Raw genomic sequence first — 17,382 nt, forward strand, 5'->3', positions numbered from 1 at the left:
TCAATTTCTGTGCCCATAAGCAAAGCACTCAACAATGGCTCTTCCAGTGATGGTGCCCAAGTGTTTTTATTTGTCTCACCAAAAAAATCTTTGAAAAATAGGTCCTGGTAGCATTTGTTTTAGCACAAGAAAATACTTTTGTTTGTTGACTGAAAGCCTAAATTGTAGATGGTCATAATTATTCTCAAACAGCAGCTTATAATAATGACAATTTATTTCTGTTTGACTATTATATTTCATACTAAGTGCTTATGTGGACTTGATTGTAAAGTACAGTGGAAACAATTGGAGACAATCAATCAATTAGTTGATCAACATTGACTGGTAATAACTTGATTCATGATTTAAGTCAATTACCAAGAATGTCAACATTTCTCTGGTTGCAACTTCTCTGATGAGAGGATTTGCTGCTCTGGGAAATTTTGATTGATATTTGTATCACTTTCTGACATTTTAAAGACCAAACAATGAATTGAGAAAACAATCGTTGAATTTTATTCTGTGAGCAGTATACGTTTAATGACTATATCTTACTGCCTTGCATTTGTACAATATACACTTCAAATGTACAATATACTCTTCTCTCTTTGAGCAGGTCAAGAAAAGCCACACCCTGAGTGACACAATGTCACATGAGCTGCTTCAGGGCAAAACAATTCATATCGCAAAGCTGACATCAGCACACGCACACAGGAGATAACATTGTATACTCACTTTCATAGAGTATGTTTGTATAGAGTATGTGATTGTTCAGCAAGTCCACTTGGTTACATAATACTGCTAACATTGAATAGATTTAACAGACATTAAATTAACTTTAAATAGTTGAATTATTTTGTAATAGCTTTTCTTAAAGGTGCAGTTAGTAAGACTTATAAAACTAAATGGGGGGGTGGGGGAGGGGTCTAACTGCGTGTCAGTCACTGCTCATGCACACAAATTCATTCTCCCTTGTGGGGGGAGGGGCTTAGGAGACCATTTTGGGCTTTAGCAGAAAGGGGGGAGGGACTGAGAAGTTGTCCATGTAAATTTTTTTTGGCTAAGTCCTGGATCTTCGCAATCCTACCTACAGCACCTTTAAATACACAGAGAGATGATAATGATGATGATGCTGCTGCTGCTGCAATGCGAGAAACTAAAAATATACAGTCCTATGTGGAGGACTGGCTGACATATAGTTGAGAGCCATATGGGTGCATCTTGTCTAATGGAAGTTAAACAGGTGTGCTATGAGCACACCGCAGAGTGATCTGAAAACACAATGGGAGCGCTCATTACCTGTAGTTCAATGGGGAGGAAACGTAGTATCTGGTTGCTATGACCAGTTATCATTTTGGCAGTATGTGTGTTGACAAATTACCTGTTGAACCAGATCTGACATTCTGGGTGTCAATTTATAGCTTGTTACGTCAAAGAATACATTTTTGTATAAGGACACCAAAATGTAAAGGAAAGAAAATGTCTTGTGTGTAATTAATAATGTGAACATTTAATTATCACTGTTTGACAAACACAGACCCTGTTGTTTCAAAACCACTATAAACCACTAACCTGACACAGCAACTAGTCAACACATACAGTGCAGCTTTATGTCATCAATCATGGTCTTGAACTTGAAGTACAGTTGTAACATGGCACTTTTAGAATATTAGTGCTGTATAATGCAGCTGCTGTGTGAGTTGATTTTTTATTCATTTCATCTGCTTTCTTCCTACAGTTAAAGAGTAGAGTGTAGACATAAAATGTTCAACTTATCGGAAGTGTGATTTACAGTACCTGGGCCATTTGCATAAATTCTTCCCTGTCAACAGGTTGTCAAACCTCTGTGAGGTCTCACATGCATTTTATTTCAAGGATTATTAAGTAAAAGCAAAAACACAACTGTATACTGGTTATACTGTCCTCAAACTTCCTGGATGAATATAATGTTCTGAGGGAAGAAGCAAAGCACAGCAGTAGAAGAGAGGAGTGGTCACATAGCTTTCATGGCAGGTAGACATAGGGAGGAGCTAGATTACCTGTACAGAGCTGACAGTCAGCGCACAGTGAACACTACACCTGTTGCACTTCCCAGGCTCTCTGTGTTTCTCTCTCCCTCTTCCTGTCCCTCTCTCTTCCCCTTCTTTTCTCCTTGACTGCTCCAAAAGGGAGCTTACAGCCTCACTATGGATCCCAACGAGGCTGGCAGGGGTGAGAAGGAGAAGGAAAAAGAGAAAGACAAAGTGATAAAGAGAAGGATCCGGCCTGTGTTCCTGCGTTACCTGGAGAGGAGAAAGACGGACACTATTGTGGCTGAGGACTCGGCCAAAGGTGACATCAACCTGGGGACACTGGTGAGGAGGTGTCAGTCTGACAAGACGGAGTACAGCGCCAAACTTAAAGGTACAACAGCTAATGACATCCCCAGGGGTCAAAACTATGGTAACATCTATACACACGTGAGCAAACAGTCTCTCAACTCTTTACATTGCAAGCTTGTAGATAACACACAGGCTAGGATAACTTTTAGACAAATGTATCCACCACTGACTCTTAATTATACATCCTGTCCTCTGCACATTCTATAAATCCTGAACTTTTGCATATCCCTTGACATTTGCACATTGCTGCATTAATCCATACAGCCTATTTTTTCTTAATGTTAAATAGTTATATGAATGTGTTATTTGTTTCTGTATTTCATACTAATGTTTAATATGTATATGTATGCATCAACAGCCAAGGCAAATTACTCGTAAGCGCTACTTACTTGGCAATAAATCCTTTTCTGATTCTGATTCTATAGATGGACTGTAAGAGCAGCTTTTTAGGTTTATGGGCAAAAATTCAACACACACACACACACACACACACACACACACACAGTACGCACCGCTCTATAGTTATGGATAGTGGGCACCTGTTGTGTTGAGAAGGAGATACTCCCACAGGGATGAAACCACATATGCAAACTGTGCTCCAAACTCAGGCACAGAGGAGTGGCTTTTAAAGTGTTCCAGACCAGCTCGTAAACAAGACCTAGATGCGTAGATGCCTAGGTGACGTGTGAAGAAGGATGTACAGATTATTTTTCCTCTCACAAAGTTAAGCGAGTGTTTCAGGAGATGTCAGACGATTGGTGTTAGAGTTTGTTTTACATTGAATATAACATAACAAAACAATTTGTGTTGTTTGACCCTAAAAAATAGAATGAGTTGTGAAAAAAAAAAAAAAAAAGAAATGGTTAATCCTTCAGCTGTATGTTGCCTCATCACAACTGCTGACCGAGTCTATTTACTTACACACGTCGACATTTCAGAAAAACTGGCTTCACCTGTCCTTACAGTGCAGTCAGTGACTGGGAATGCTGCACTTCAGGCAAAATGAATGACATCACTGTGTCAGCAGGGGTTACTATTAAAGATTAGCCAAAGTATGTCGACTTTCCTGTGCCACTTGTTCCTGGGTTCTCTTTCCTGCGAACAGTAGATATCACATGCCAACATGAAAAGGGGCACCTTGTTTAAAATAGCTATGTATAACCCACTTCTCACTTGGTGCTGTACTGATAAGATAGCTTTCACACAGACACACACACACACACACACACACACACACACACACACACACACACACTTGCCTTATCAGCAGCTGATCTATTTACTTGAAAAAGAGACACTCTCTACTTCTTTGCACTTTCTGTTTTCTTGACCAGCCTGCATAATGACAGGCAGAGTTGTCAAAAACACTGTGATGTTTTCAGTAAACTAATCACCCACCCTGTTTGACTTTAGCCTCATAGCTGACAAGCACCATTACATATTTACAGTGGTATTACCATTGCAAATATTGACAGAACGATGACTTCACTGAAAGAGGAAATATGTGAGTTGCTGTTTGACAGCAAGTTCTCATCTGCTTGTCAGACAAGTTGGTCAAGCCACAGAACCATGGCAACGTGACATCAATATGTCTAATTATTTACAGTAACTAAATATAATAGTTCCGGCAATGATTTACCAGCACAGAACTCACGTAAAGGGACAGTAATAAACTAAATATACATATGTATTCATCTGCAAATCATGCATGGAGCAGGTTACTTTGATGTAGGTTTATATTATATAATGACTTAACTTATTCTCACACTGTGTGTGTTTGAGTGTGTGTCACCTCTTTTATTAATTTGACAAAATGAATGGTACCCTTAGACATTTTCAGGCTTTCTCCAATTTTAGCATACTTTATCCAAAATATATTCCAGTATTCTCTGTGATAAAATGTGCACTTTGCTGTGTGGCAAAGTTAAACGTGTCATTTTACTTGCTGGCGATACGTGATACACCATGCCTTGTCTTCTGTTCCGGGGCCGTCTGTTGGATCCTTTTCAATGGGCTGAACAGTAAAAAGCCCTGTATCCACTTTCATGGGAACTCCTGTGCTGGCAACCATACCTCACCAAACATAATGCTAGCAAGAGAAAAAGTCAGCACAGTTTAAAATCTGCTGCTGAGTCTTGATAGGCTATAAGACATTTTAGTTTTTGATATCATTGTGAATGTGTCAGTGAGGAGGAATGTTTTCAAGGCCAGTTTTGAAAGGAACAACGTTTACAGGTCAGGATCAGGGTTAGATGATCTTTATGTCACTTCTCTTATTTAGACTTTCTACAGTTGCAAGACAATAGAGTAATAGGTGATGATATATTAATGTAAATAGCTGACACCAGATTAAAAATAAAATACGCCTCTGTCCATGTCCATGTATGACGTGACACTTCGTGATACTGTTAAAACATGAATGTGATACTTCTTTTACATAACACTCCCACAAGTAAAACAGTTTATCTGATTATCCTATTATAATTAAACTTGTTAATCCACAGTATAACATGGACATATATTTAACAGGGATTTATTAGACTCATACAGCAGATGACCATGACTATTTCTTGAAGTGTTATCATCAAGTATTGATAAGTTAATTAATAACTACGGAATAAAAAGGTTTATTACTGCACAATTCGGTTTAATTGTATGCTCTATGAGTATACCAAAGTAGAATTTTTATGTAATAGCCAATGATACTGAATTCAGTAGAAAGTAGTGATTCTTTATTAATTTCAGATGTTACATTGTCTGCAAGCATTCAGAGGAGATTAAAAGTGGGCAGTAGGGTATAGCAGCTTTAACTGATACACAGACTGTACACCACATTTAAATCAGGTATTAAAAGGTGATACAAGTAAAGGACACAAAAACATATTCCTTTAAATCAATATTAAACTTTGTGAAGTTCATATGTATGGTTTTTGTTGAGGTTTTCAGAGAGTGAATGAGTCACCTCTAAAAGTGCTCATTTCAATTTCTATATATCAGGGGGAAAAGAATGTGTCAGTGTATGCAGTGTTGCAATCAGAATGTGATCAGATCTTTGCCGGAGTCAGTCACGTGTGAATACAATCTTGGCATTCATGAAAAAGTACTGCCCACTGGCTAGAGACACATAACCCATTCTACTCAGCTTCAGCCACTAGTTACTTTACCTTTCCCCCATGGCAACACTGTTATTGTGTGCAAAAAAAAGGAGATCTGGTCAAAACACGTAGCCTGCTAGATGTGAACACAAATGTTGTGACTGGACTCATCATTACCTAAATAGCTAATGTGTATATTATTGCAAATGGTGTCTTAATATAGCTACTGTAAAGAAGGACTTGGTAATATTTTGTACACTAAGTTGAACTTCTTCGAACAAATCTTATGCATTTTAAGGGTATGTGTGCATATGTGTGTAAAATGAGTAAGCTGGGGTGAGTACAGTATATTTGTTTGTATGAGCATGCATGACTGTGTGTTCCTGTGTTAATCAGCATCAGTGTGTGTGTCCTTGCATATGTAGGTGTATGTTATCATTGTGTGCTGCTCACCCCACATACACACTCCCAGTCTGAGCAGATGGAATGCTTGAGCAAGATGGAGCATTACATCAGCGGCACAATTAGTTCCGTAACCTGACACACGCCTCGCAGCCCTCTCTCTCTCTCTCTCTCTCTCTCTCTCTCTTGCTCTCTCTCTCTTCATTGCTCTCTTCCCCCCTGGGACGGAAGTGGCGCGTGGCGTCTATTAGGCAGCAAGGAAGCATCCCTCTTCCCTGAACAGACACTGCTGCATGCCATGCAAAGCACAGGGCAGCCACAGACTGATTAGGTAGCAGAGCAATAAAAAAAGAGAAGTGAGCCTGACTGCCATGTTAAGTGAGGCCTTTAGGCGCTCAAGTCAAAATAATTTTATCACCGTGAAATACTGATGGTTCTCAGGCGTCAAGCGAAAGCATTAGAAAAGATGTAGGTTTTTCCAAGCATGCACAGCCCACAGGCGCAGGGGGTTTACCAGCATTTTAGAAAATGCACACAGATGGCTTGAAATGTTGGCAAACACATACAGTTTTGGGGAAATTGCAGCAAAATAGGTGCACTCACAACATCATCACTTTCTATGTCTTTGTATGACCTGTATGACTTAAAGATGCTGTCATTGCTGCAGTACATGAGAATGTGACTGGCCACGTAAGAATAGATTGACTAGTAATGACACCTATTTCTTTTATACTAATTTATAATGTCATCTTTTCTCAGAGAAAATGACACCACACGACCTGTCCACACCCCCCTCTCCAGCACTGGACCCGGAGGAAGTCCGTTTAAGGAAGATGAACCGCAGGGCAAAGGTCATTCAGGAGCTTGTGCAGACTGAAAAGGATTACCTCACAGACCTGGAGCTGTGCATCAGAGAGGTGGTCCAGCCTCTAAGAAATTTGCAGGTAGATGCTTTTTAGGATCCCCAATAAAACCTCTTGTGGGCTTAGTGTGGTATTAACCCAACAGACATCTACACGTACAACAGCAAAGAGAATCAATAATTTGAAGTAAAAACTTTCAATTACTATTCACTATTCAACTAGCTGCCTGCTGAGACAAAATTAAAGGAATACACCACTGTTTTTTGAAATAGGATTATTCACCATCTCCTCTTTATTTAGATAGGTGGGCAAACGCATTTTTGTCTCAGTGCATGCATTGTCTTAGTCCGGCAGTGCCGCCGCTAGCTTAGCTTAGCGTAGTGAATGGAATCTTATGTTGCCGGTTAGCATGTCGTGAGCAAAATAGTGTTGACAAACTGACCAAAGAGCCGGTTAATTAACCCGACTCGTGTCACTGAACCGGGAGAATCGAGTGCCGTACGTCAATGAACCGACTCACTCCTGTTTTTTTCTTTTACCTCATTCGTACTGTTGTGTGTAGCTGGTATTCTTCTGCTACTGTGTGTGTAGTAATCTAGCTCATTAGCGTCTCCACTGGAGTGGTGGTGGTTGAATCAATCAGGAAATGAGCTACCTAGACAGTGCACCAGGCTACTGAACGAGACCGAATGTAACCGCGCAACCGGCTGGCCCACTCGAGTCTAATGTAATCAAGCGGTGTCTTGGTTCTCGGCAACCAAGACTTGTTTCTGGTGCATCTTAGATGATTGTGTTTATGGCAATTCACACATTATCGATGGGGAAGTACATCACATACAAATACATGTCATGTTATCTTGGTAGTTATGTTATGTTAAATGTGTGTTACATGGTAGGGAGGCTGTCACCAGGAGACCGCGCACCAGGCTACTGAACGAGACTGTAACCGAGCCTAATGCATGAGTCTATGTAATCAAACGGGTGTCTAGGTTCTCAGCAAGTTTGCGTTATCAACCGATAGCAGAAGCCTTTATGTCTCGTGCATTTTAGAATTGTGTTCATGGAAATTCAAAGGCTACATTACCAAGGGGAAAATATTAAATCACATACAAATACACATAATGTTATCTTGGTAGTTATGTTAAGTTAAATGTTAGAAGCGAATGTTGCTACATGGTAGTTAGGCTGTCACGAGGAGACCGCGCACCAGGCTACCGAATGTAACCGTGGACAGTGCGTGAGTCTAGTGTCGGTCAGTATGAGTGTGTGAATAGTATGTTGAGACCGAATGTTACCGCAACTGCTCGAGTCTTCCGCGGTGTCTTGGTTCCTGGCGGGGGAAGTAATAGCTGTTTATTGGGTCCATTCGGCGTTTTTTCCAGTTGACTTTATTGCACCGAAATAAAAGTTGAGGACTGCAGGATGGATCAACGCCGAGAAATCCTCGGTAGCTGTGAGTCAACTGCAGGCACGCTCATTTCAGTCGGCATATGTTGGCACATTCCCCCACACTCACACCACCAGATCGTGTTGGCTCTCATCCTCACATCCTCGGGCTGTTGAGAGATCGCAACCTCCTCCTCCTGTTGTTCTATTTTCAAGGCATGCAGATCCTCTTCTGAAAGGTATGCTTCTGGATCTTGACTGTCTGAGAAGTCATCCTCTTCGTCTCTCACAAAATCCGCCATGTTCTGTAGGAAAAATAGCCAGCTAATATTCACGCCGGTATGTTGACGGAAGTTGGGGGTTTTCAGGTGCTGCGTGATATCTCTGCACCCAAGTAGCAGTACTTCAGCTGTAGCCTACTTCCACCCAATATAGTCCCAAGTCAATATCTGCCTAGGAAATCGTCTAGTCTTAATCTGCATTGCTATTTGTACTCATTATGAATACACAGGCCACAAGAAGTAATTAGGTTTTGTTTTTGTTGTTGTTGGGTCACTTTTACTCACGACATGCTAACCGGCAACATAGGATTGCATTTACTATGCTAAACTAAGATAGTGGAGGCGCTGCCGGACTAAGACAATGCATGCACTGAGACAAAAATGCATTTGCCCACCTATATAAATATGGAGGAGACGTTAAATAACCCTATTTCAACAAACAGTGGCGTATCCTTTAATGTTCAACAGTGTCACTTGCCTATTTGGTACATCCTGCCCAACTTTATAATCCTAGCTCATTATCCCCAACCATAGTCTGGCTCAACGCATGTACATTGCTGGGATGAAGCCTGACATCCTTCCGCGATCTCCACTATATATTTTATTTTGTAAGGTCACCGTTGCTGCATCTGAGGCTTAGTGCTTCCCAGGACGATTGTTATTGGTTTAACGAAATATAACCAAGCGAGAGCATTTGTCCCCCTATCCAAGCATAGATAAACTATGTAGCCAAACCATACTGAATCAATTATTCTATCTAATCTAATGACTTATTAAAACTATTAAGATCATTAAGAATCTACATTAGAATATTCAAATAAAGCGGGGCCAACATGGGGATTAATATAAATGACATCTTATTTATATGTGATTCTGATTTAATCATATTTGGACAGAATATAAGCAGATTTTGATTTGTTTAATTTGCAAGATGTCGAATCCATAATTTTATACTATAGTTTCCTTATTCTGTTTCAGGTTGTGGATGTAGACAGGTTGTTCACCAACACAGAGACATTGTGTGAGGTATCGGCAGCACTCCTTCACAGACTGCATGAGGCTATTGCTGACCCTGATCCAGAGGCAGTTGTCATAGGTAATGCCATTTTGACTCTTGCCCCAATTGCCTGATTTAATTGTTGACTTTTACTGCTCTGGTTAATATTTGGTCAGATATCTCATGTCTTATTTCTATTTGAAGGAGAAATATTCATCCAGGCAAAGGAAGCTTTAGAAGATGTATATAAGATTTACTGTTACCATCATGATGACGCCAACATGGCACTCAAATCCTACGAGAAAGATGAAGAAATAAAACAACAATTCACCACGTGTGTATTATCTCTGAAGTAAGTCACTTCCTCCAAATATTTGTCTAATTATTTGTAACTTAATATGTAAACATTATAATTTACTGCATATCATTTTGGTGGTGACTTTGTTTCTTTGTCTTTCTAATTACAGGAAAATCTACGACCAAGAGTAAGTATCCTTTAATGAGAAATTGATGTTAACATTTAAGATCTACTGAATTCTTGATTATTTTGTTGAATTGGCATTTTTGGTTATTTTTTTGTTGTCATGCACTGTTTTCTTTTATAAATCGCTGTTCTGTAGGTCAAAACACTTCATGTTTTTTACTGTATAATATACTTATTTGCACAGAGGGAAACCCAACTTGCTGAACATGGGTTCACTGCTCATCAAACCGGTTCAGAGGATCATGAAGTACCCGCTGCTGCTCGGGGAGCTGTGGCAGGCCACACCTGAAAACCACCCAGACTTTCAACCACTGCAACAGGCATACACTGCTGCCAAGATCATCAATGTTAACATCAATGAGTTCAAGAGACGCAAGGATATTGGTGAGATTAAATTTACAGTGACACACACACACGAGTGTTTTATCATTGATGTCTATTTATCAAATGTGTGATTTTGCTAACACAAAGCATGTCTATGCCATTTCTATTAAATGTAATTCTTTCAATGTTGGTTTTATATCACTGTTCATTATCAGTTATGAAGTATAAGAGGTTGGAAGATGAAGGCACATTGAGGGGCAAACTACACAAGTTTAACATCCACTCTATCCGGAAGAAAGGCGACAGGTTTGCTGGCTATCTCAAGATCCTCACTGGAGTTGAACCGCAGGTAAAGTATGGTGGCAAAATAGAAATTAGAGTTACTTCTCACTCACTGTATCACAAAATTATTAATAAAAATTATCAGGATGTTGACTTGACAGATTGATTGGCTACTATTTAGGCAACATATTTAAACTATTCTGTCTGTAGGTAAGAGATGAAGTATTTGACAGAGAGGAGAAGCTGTTCAGGAGTCTGGAGAAGGCTGTGAGGCAGTTGGCAAAGAATGTTCAATGTTACCTGCAGCACACTCAGGTAGGTACATATTAGCATGTCCTACTACAAAGTGTGTGTGTTTTAATGATTTGAAATAATTGTCAACTTTCTTAGACTTTATTTCTTGTTTGTTTTGCAGGAGATGGTGTCTGTGGCTGTTCAGAAAGTCCAGGACATGGAGAACATCATTAAGGATACAAACAAAAATGACACAAATGGCTCATTGCCCAGTAATGGAAATGACCCCTATAAGCACTTTGTAAGATATGGCTTTTTTTGTACTTCACAGCAAGAATAAATTTGTTTTATTCAGGGCATATTTGACTTTACAATCCAGCAGCTTTTCCATTTTCCTCCCTGAATCATCTGTATTTGTGCTCTTGCTTTGCTGCCTTATTGCTACATGACCTCCACCCTTCACCCTCCAACTGTGAGTCATCTTTCACTTTGCATTCATTATATAAATTCTTTTCTTCTATGCTTCTAACCTTCTGACAACATCCCTCAGTAACTCTGCCATCTTCCCTTTCCTGCCCTCATTTTTCTGTGAATTACACTCTGGCCAATTCTAAGATAACTACACCGTTGAATAAGATTCTTTGTATAGCAGCTCTTCACCGCAGCAGTTTAGCTCTGCCTTAACCAAAGTCTGCAATAAGCTTTAAATAATAAGACACAAAACCATGTGTACTCTTAAGAAGAAACAGGCTTATTTTGTATGAAAAGGGATCCCTTGTGTCTGTTATGATGAAAACATGAAAGCTGTAACTGATAGATCCTTTCAGTAAATAGAACATTTTCACCAAGGAAACTGTTATTTTTACTTTATGTCTAGTACTACCCATTAAATGCTCCACACTATGATAGATGAAGTCTGTCATGTCTGCTGAAGTCTTACTGTAAGCTGAATAACATCACTACCTCTCATTTGTCTGCATGCAAATCAAGCTGCAACAGCTCCGTTGTTGTTATGTATGCAATGCTAATGTTAAAGGTGTAGTAGGTAAGACTTATAAAACTAACTTTCTGTCATATTTGCTGAAACTGACCCTATGTTCGAGTAGAACTACATGAAGCAGGTCATTTAAAAAAAACATCTGGCTCCTCTGGCACCATCTACAGCCTGTAGTGCGATTTGCAAAAATTCATGGTCTTTAGCAGAAAGGGGGGAGGGACTGAGAAGTTGTTGTTGTTGTTCAAATTTTTTGGCTAAGTCCTGGATCTTCACAATCCTACCTACAACACCTTTAAGGCTTACTTTACTGTCTCCATTCTGAGAAAATTGTTGTGAGTTAGAGATGCTGCATTCTAAAAACAAGCAGTTTATAAAAGAACCATCACATAAAAATACACAGAAGTACAGTAAAAGTACCGGTTTACATGTACAGAATACATAACAGAGAATACTTAACATGCTCATATTATGCTTTTTAGCTTTTTCCCCATTCCCTTATTGTGTTATATATCTTTTGTGCATGTAATAGGTTTACAAAGTGAAAAAGCCCAAAGTCCACCCCAAAGGGACTTAACCATCTCCAACAGAAAACACTGTTCACAAACTGCTCCAAACAGCTCTATTGTAGTCCAGTCTTTACTTCCGTGACAAACGTGCATCACTTTGTAACACACGTTATAATGCTCGCCTAGCTGCTAGCATGGCACGCCCTCATACTCTGCTTCTGACTGGCTAGTAGTCCTTACCTAGCTACTGCGCATGTGTGACTCCCAACAAAGATTGAACATAAGTGTGATGCCTCACTCTGTAGCTAAAACGGAGAGCTCAACACACAGGGTGAAAAGAGGCACTGCAGCAATGTGTAGTACAACAAAATATGGTGTGTTTTTTAAATCAAACCATGTAAACCTATTCTGATATAACCTCTAAATATAATTATGAATGTGAAAATGAGCATAATATGAGCACTTTAATGAAAATGGGTAGACTAGTACTGGATATCTCTATTCATCTTCTGCCGCCTCATTGACTTCTTGCTCCAGAAAGACAGTATGGAGCACCTGGTCCTCGCCCCTCTGTCCTCCCTGCAAGGCATGTTCACAGCCCCACAGAAGCTCATCCAGAAGCGTTATGACAAATTGCTGGATTACTGCAGCCGCCTGGAGCGCTCTTCCTCTTTTTCATCTCAGTCCTCGTCATCCACCGCTTCTTCCTCTCCTTCACTGGTGTCAGAAGACCCGTCTGGTCCCGCCAGGAGGGACTATGAAGCTCTCAATGCCTTGCTAGTGGAAGAGTTGCAGAGGTTCAACATGGCCGCCTATACTATCCTGACCAACTGTGTGGTGTATCTAGTGGCCCTGCTCAGAGGGCTGATGGATAAAATACTACTTCGTGTCCCATCCATACATCAGCTACCAGTGAGGATCCCACACATAAATCACATTCATTTATACTCAGTCTGTTTAATATTGAAACTATAACGTGTTGTGTTTACCTTTTCAGGCTCCGTTGTCAAACATTGCTGAAGTGCAGAACAGCATCATGGATGAGCTGAACAATCTGACTTTTGTCAAGGATAACGCACAGAAGTTAATGGAGCGAAAAGTCAGCTTTGAGAGACAACGAGACAAGAAAATAGCAGTAAGAAAGTGGAAATAATCTATAATAGATTATTGCCATCTAGAAACTAAAATGAACAGCCTGCAGTATTTACTATTTAGATCCATTGTTTGTTTTTGAAGTGTCTTTAAACTTCCAGGTTAAAACAAAAGTCCCACATGTTCCTCTGAGTCTTCCAAAAATGTTTTAACCAATTCCTAGGCAAAAATTAGCAGCTATAAGTCTTATCCAAGGCAGAACAGCTCCAGGTGATCAACTGGGGCCCTTGGCAACCCAAAGCTCCACCAGGTATCAATCCCCCGAGACTTATATACATATAGGCCTATGTGTGTGAGTGTACACATATGCATACAGATCTGCACACATCTGAGAATGTGCTTGTGCTCGGACATGTTAGTGGTTCTATTTGAAACTCCTAACCCCAGGAGCTTATTACCTTTTGCCCTCCCTTATTTACCCTTAAAAACAGATAACCAACTACACGCCTACATGTGCCCACACACCAGACCCACTTCAAATAATTACACCCTTTGTGCTGTGTTGCCCTCCAGATGCCGGAGGTCCAGCATCAAACTGAGGAACAGCGCGCCTGGCTGCTGGCAGAATACCCACCAAGCCGTCTGTACCAGCTGAAGAGGAAGTGTAATGGCTGCCAGGAGCAGGACCTTAGCCTGCTGGAGGGAGAGCTGGTAGCCCTGCTGGAGGACACAGACCCATTAGGCAGCAGCAGCCGCTGGCTGGTTCACACTGGAGGTAAGTGTGTGTATGTGTGTGTGTGTGTGTGTGTGTGTGTGTGTGTGCATAAGGACAAAGGACCCTCTGGGCAACGGTAGCTCTCGGTGCATTCTGTTAGTAACACACACAAGGTGAATTATGTTATCACACTAGATCATCCACAGGTATGGTTGGTATAGATATTTAATACACATTCCTCTGTAAATATACCTGCATCTTTTGGATGACTGAGGCTGTGTAGACACACCAAACTTTACTTTCTGAGACTGACAAGTCAGCACACAAGAATTAGTCCCAGGGGCTCCTATGATGTCATGGTTGCTGGCCTCTGGGGATGCTTGCCTCACAACAGGGCCAACTCCATAGCTTGTCTCCATCTCCCCTATACACACAGAGGCACCTGAGATCCCATCGTCTTGTTTGGAACAAACTGTTGCACGTTGTAAGCAGTGTTACCTAGAGGACAAAGCCTCTCCCTGTGGGTATTCGGAAACTCTCTGTACTCTCAGCAATAACAAGTTTCTTTTTATGAGCTCTAGAAAAAAAGAGTGTGTGCATGTTTCTTGGTATGAAGAACATTCTTCACAGACTTGTCTTTTCCTCTGGGATTATAGCATTCCCAGAAAGTTGTTGTTCGTCCTTCTGTTGATATCAACACTATGAATATGCTTGCCTCACATTTATACATTCTTCAGTTCGCTCACATGGATTTAAAATTGTGTAAGCAAATGCTAGTTTATGCTGACAGCATGACTGTAAGACATGCAGTCCCATATGTTAAATCCTCCAGGGATGATGCCCATTTATTTTCATGAAGCAGTTTTTTTGACTAACCAAGGCAGTTTGTTCTGTAATTACCTTACACTTAGACATGTAAAGGGTCAGTTCGGCCAAACTTCAAAATGGAGTTTTTTTTTCTAATATGATGTGAATGTAGTTTTGACTGTTGTGCTTAAATAGTTGAAAAAATACATGAAACAATTCAGAAATAAAATCTGAAACAATTCTACCGAAGAAAACGTTTGTATAAAAACTGTTGACAGATTGTTCATTGGATTATCCAGAGTAACTGGGACACTGTTTCTGAAAAGAGATGCTGTGTTATTTTTTCAGGGTTTGATGTGTTAAATGGAAAAAATCTTAGTGATGCATCTCTCAAAATAAATTAAAACTACCTGCATGGCTAGATTACATGAGAGGAAAGTGATATTTTCTTTGTTTCAATTTGGCTGAAGCAACCCTCTAAAATGAACTCAGAGGTCAGGCATCCTGACAAACTGTCCCTTTGTGTCACTGTTAGGTACCCAGGGCTATGTCTACTCCACATTCTTGAAACAGTACAACCCTCTGAGGGACTCCCAGCGAAAAGGCCAGATGGCCAAAGAGCAGCAACAGCAGCAGCCGCCTGCCATGGTGGATGAAGACTTTGACGACCTTAGCCTGTTTGTGTCAGGCAGTGGCAGCAGCAGCCTGCGCAGCTTTAACCTCAACACCACTGACAGCAGCTCAACCCTCTCTGGACTACAGGGGGAGCCAGAGAGCCCCGAAGACCTGGAGGACACACTGGACACTGAGGCTCAGCAGGTGTGTGTGGTAGCCTGCATGTCTTTTTCATAACTGTTATTGCACCATATGGATATCATTTTAAGTTACTGCAGTACTAAGGACTGGGGAGGCAGATAAAAAAAAATAAAAAATGTCAGCTCAGTTTGCCAACTTGAAAACAGTTAAGGCCAAGAAGATGAATGTCCTTAGCAAGGTTTTGCAAAATAAGCAGTTACAGAAAAACTATGTGCCTCAAAACCCAAGCATGCCCATGTGCATCAATGTGTAACACTTTGAAATGAACCAAGCAGTACCGGGAATAAAAGAAAATAAATAGGGGACAACTGAAACACATCAAACCACACACCACATAGACCTCATAATTACAATAAAAAATAACGGTTGAGCAAGCCAACTTTAAACGGCCACAAGTGCCTCCTCACGTATGAGACTCCACCTGTAAAATGTGAGGATTGTTATTACTCAGTAAAACTGAGGTGTGCAGTTATAGCAGGGGCTCTGCCAGTGCTGTGGCTGCACACTTGATAGCTTTACAGTGTCTCTGTCTAGCTCGCATTGGCATTAAATGGAGTGAATGACATTAAACGATGACAGTGCTGTCACTCAACAACACGACAAGGCTTTGTCCTCCTTGTGGTCATGTCTTCATCTGCTGACTACCCAATATGACTCCGATCTTCATCATAACATGACACAATCATTGGTTTTAAAATATACAGTATAGTGTTGACAAGATTCAGTAGATTGTAACCAATGAAAATTAAGACTGTTGGTGACATCCTGTCCATGTGGAAAGCTAATAAATAGTGCCACCTTCTGGATTCACAAGAGGATACACTTAAATATTATTTAATGCTGTCAGTGCAATTTAAGATTAGCTTGTTATTATTTTGGACTACAGTTTGTAATTGTCAGCCGCACCAAAGAACATTTTGTTCAGTTTGTTTTCACAAAAACACTTAACTACTGTATAATGAAAGTGTAAAACAAACGGTATAATTCTTGTGCCCCTGATTATATCTGATTTGTGTCTCTTTCCACAGTTCTATGCCGTCTATGCATTTCAAGCACGCTGTGACCAGGAGCTGACCTTGCAGGAGTACCAGCATGTCCGCATCATTCAGTTCTGTGACCTGGGAGGCAATAAGGATTGGTGGTTAGCTGAGGCTAACGGACAGAAGGGATATGTCCCTGCCAACTACCTTGGCAGGATGTCCTATGCATAAGGATATCCAGAACACTAAACCAAAACCCAACCTGTGGCATTTTAAACAAACTCAACTTACACTTTACATATTTGAAGTAGTCTTACCTGTAAAACGTATCACATTTCTGCTTTGTGAAAGTCAGAATTGCACTAGCTATCACTAGATCGTATATGTCTCATACCAAAAGTGTTGATCTTGAATCTGCTTTGCCTTTAGAAGATCAGAACAAGAGAGCTCACCAATGGGACTTGACCAGTAATCTGTGATAATGAATATAAATAATGGTAGGAAAATACAGGGCACTGTGCTGAGCACTTTTTCTACATCAGTGTTGTTGAATTTAGATTGATAATGAAGAAGAATTTTATTCATGAAGTTAATTTTATATGTGAACCGATTAACAGATGAAGTAAATGTTATATGTGAAATGATTCATACATGAAGTATATATATATATATTTTCTGTGAATGTGAAATGAAGAAATCTATGATGTCATTGTTTATATTTTAACAATTCTGTCAGGAATAAATATGATCCGTTCTCCATT

The 17,382-nt window shown here is 40.2% G+C and overlaps 1 protein-coding gene across 1 annotated transcript; it reads left to right on the top strand.

The window, feature by feature from the left end:
* Nucleotides 1–2,153: 2,153 nt before the first annotated feature.
* Nucleotides 2,154–16,852, top strand: arhgef38 (Rho guanine nucleotide exchange factor (GEF) 38). The gene is made up of 14 exons (XM_028589409.1): nt 2,154–2,382; nt 6,617–6,807; nt 9,366–9,483; nt 9,589–9,736; nt 9,852–9,869; nt 10,053–10,252; nt 10,408–10,546; nt 10,690–10,789; nt 10,890–11,009; nt 12,749–13,123; nt 13,209–13,343; nt 13,877–14,078; nt 15,361–15,644; nt 16,670–16,852. The coding sequence occupies exons 1-14, from the start codon at nt 2,166–2,168 to the stop codon at nt 16,850–16,852; spliced, it is 2,430 nt and encodes an 809-aa protein (XP_028445210.1). The 5' UTR covers nt 2,154–2,165.
* The last annotated feature ends 530 nt before the right edge of the window (nt 16,853–17,382 follow it).

Source organism: Perca flavescens, chromosome 2 (assembly GCF_004354835.1).
Source record: "Perca flavescens isolate YP-PL-M2 chromosome 2, PFLA_1.0, whole genome shotgun sequence".
Classification (NCBI taxonomy): Eukaryota; Metazoa; Chordata; class Actinopteri; order Perciformes; family Percidae; genus Perca; species Perca flavescens.

What these genes read in the sequence shown, in the direction of transcription:
- arhgef38 (XM_028589409.1), top strand. Translation starts at nt 2,166, where the DNA reads ATGGATCCCAACGAGGCTGGCAGGGGTGAGAAGGAGAAGGAAAAAGAG. An exon ending in CATCCATACATCAGCTACCA is followed by an intron (nt 13,124 to 13,208) that starts GTGAGGATCCCA and finishes TTACCTTTTCAG; the next exon opens with GCTCCGTTGTCAAACATTGC. An exon ending in TGGACACTGAGGCTCAGCAG is followed by an intron (nt 15,645 to 16,669) that starts GTGTGTGTGGTA and finishes CTCTTTCCACAG; the next exon opens with TTCTATGCCGTCTATGCATT.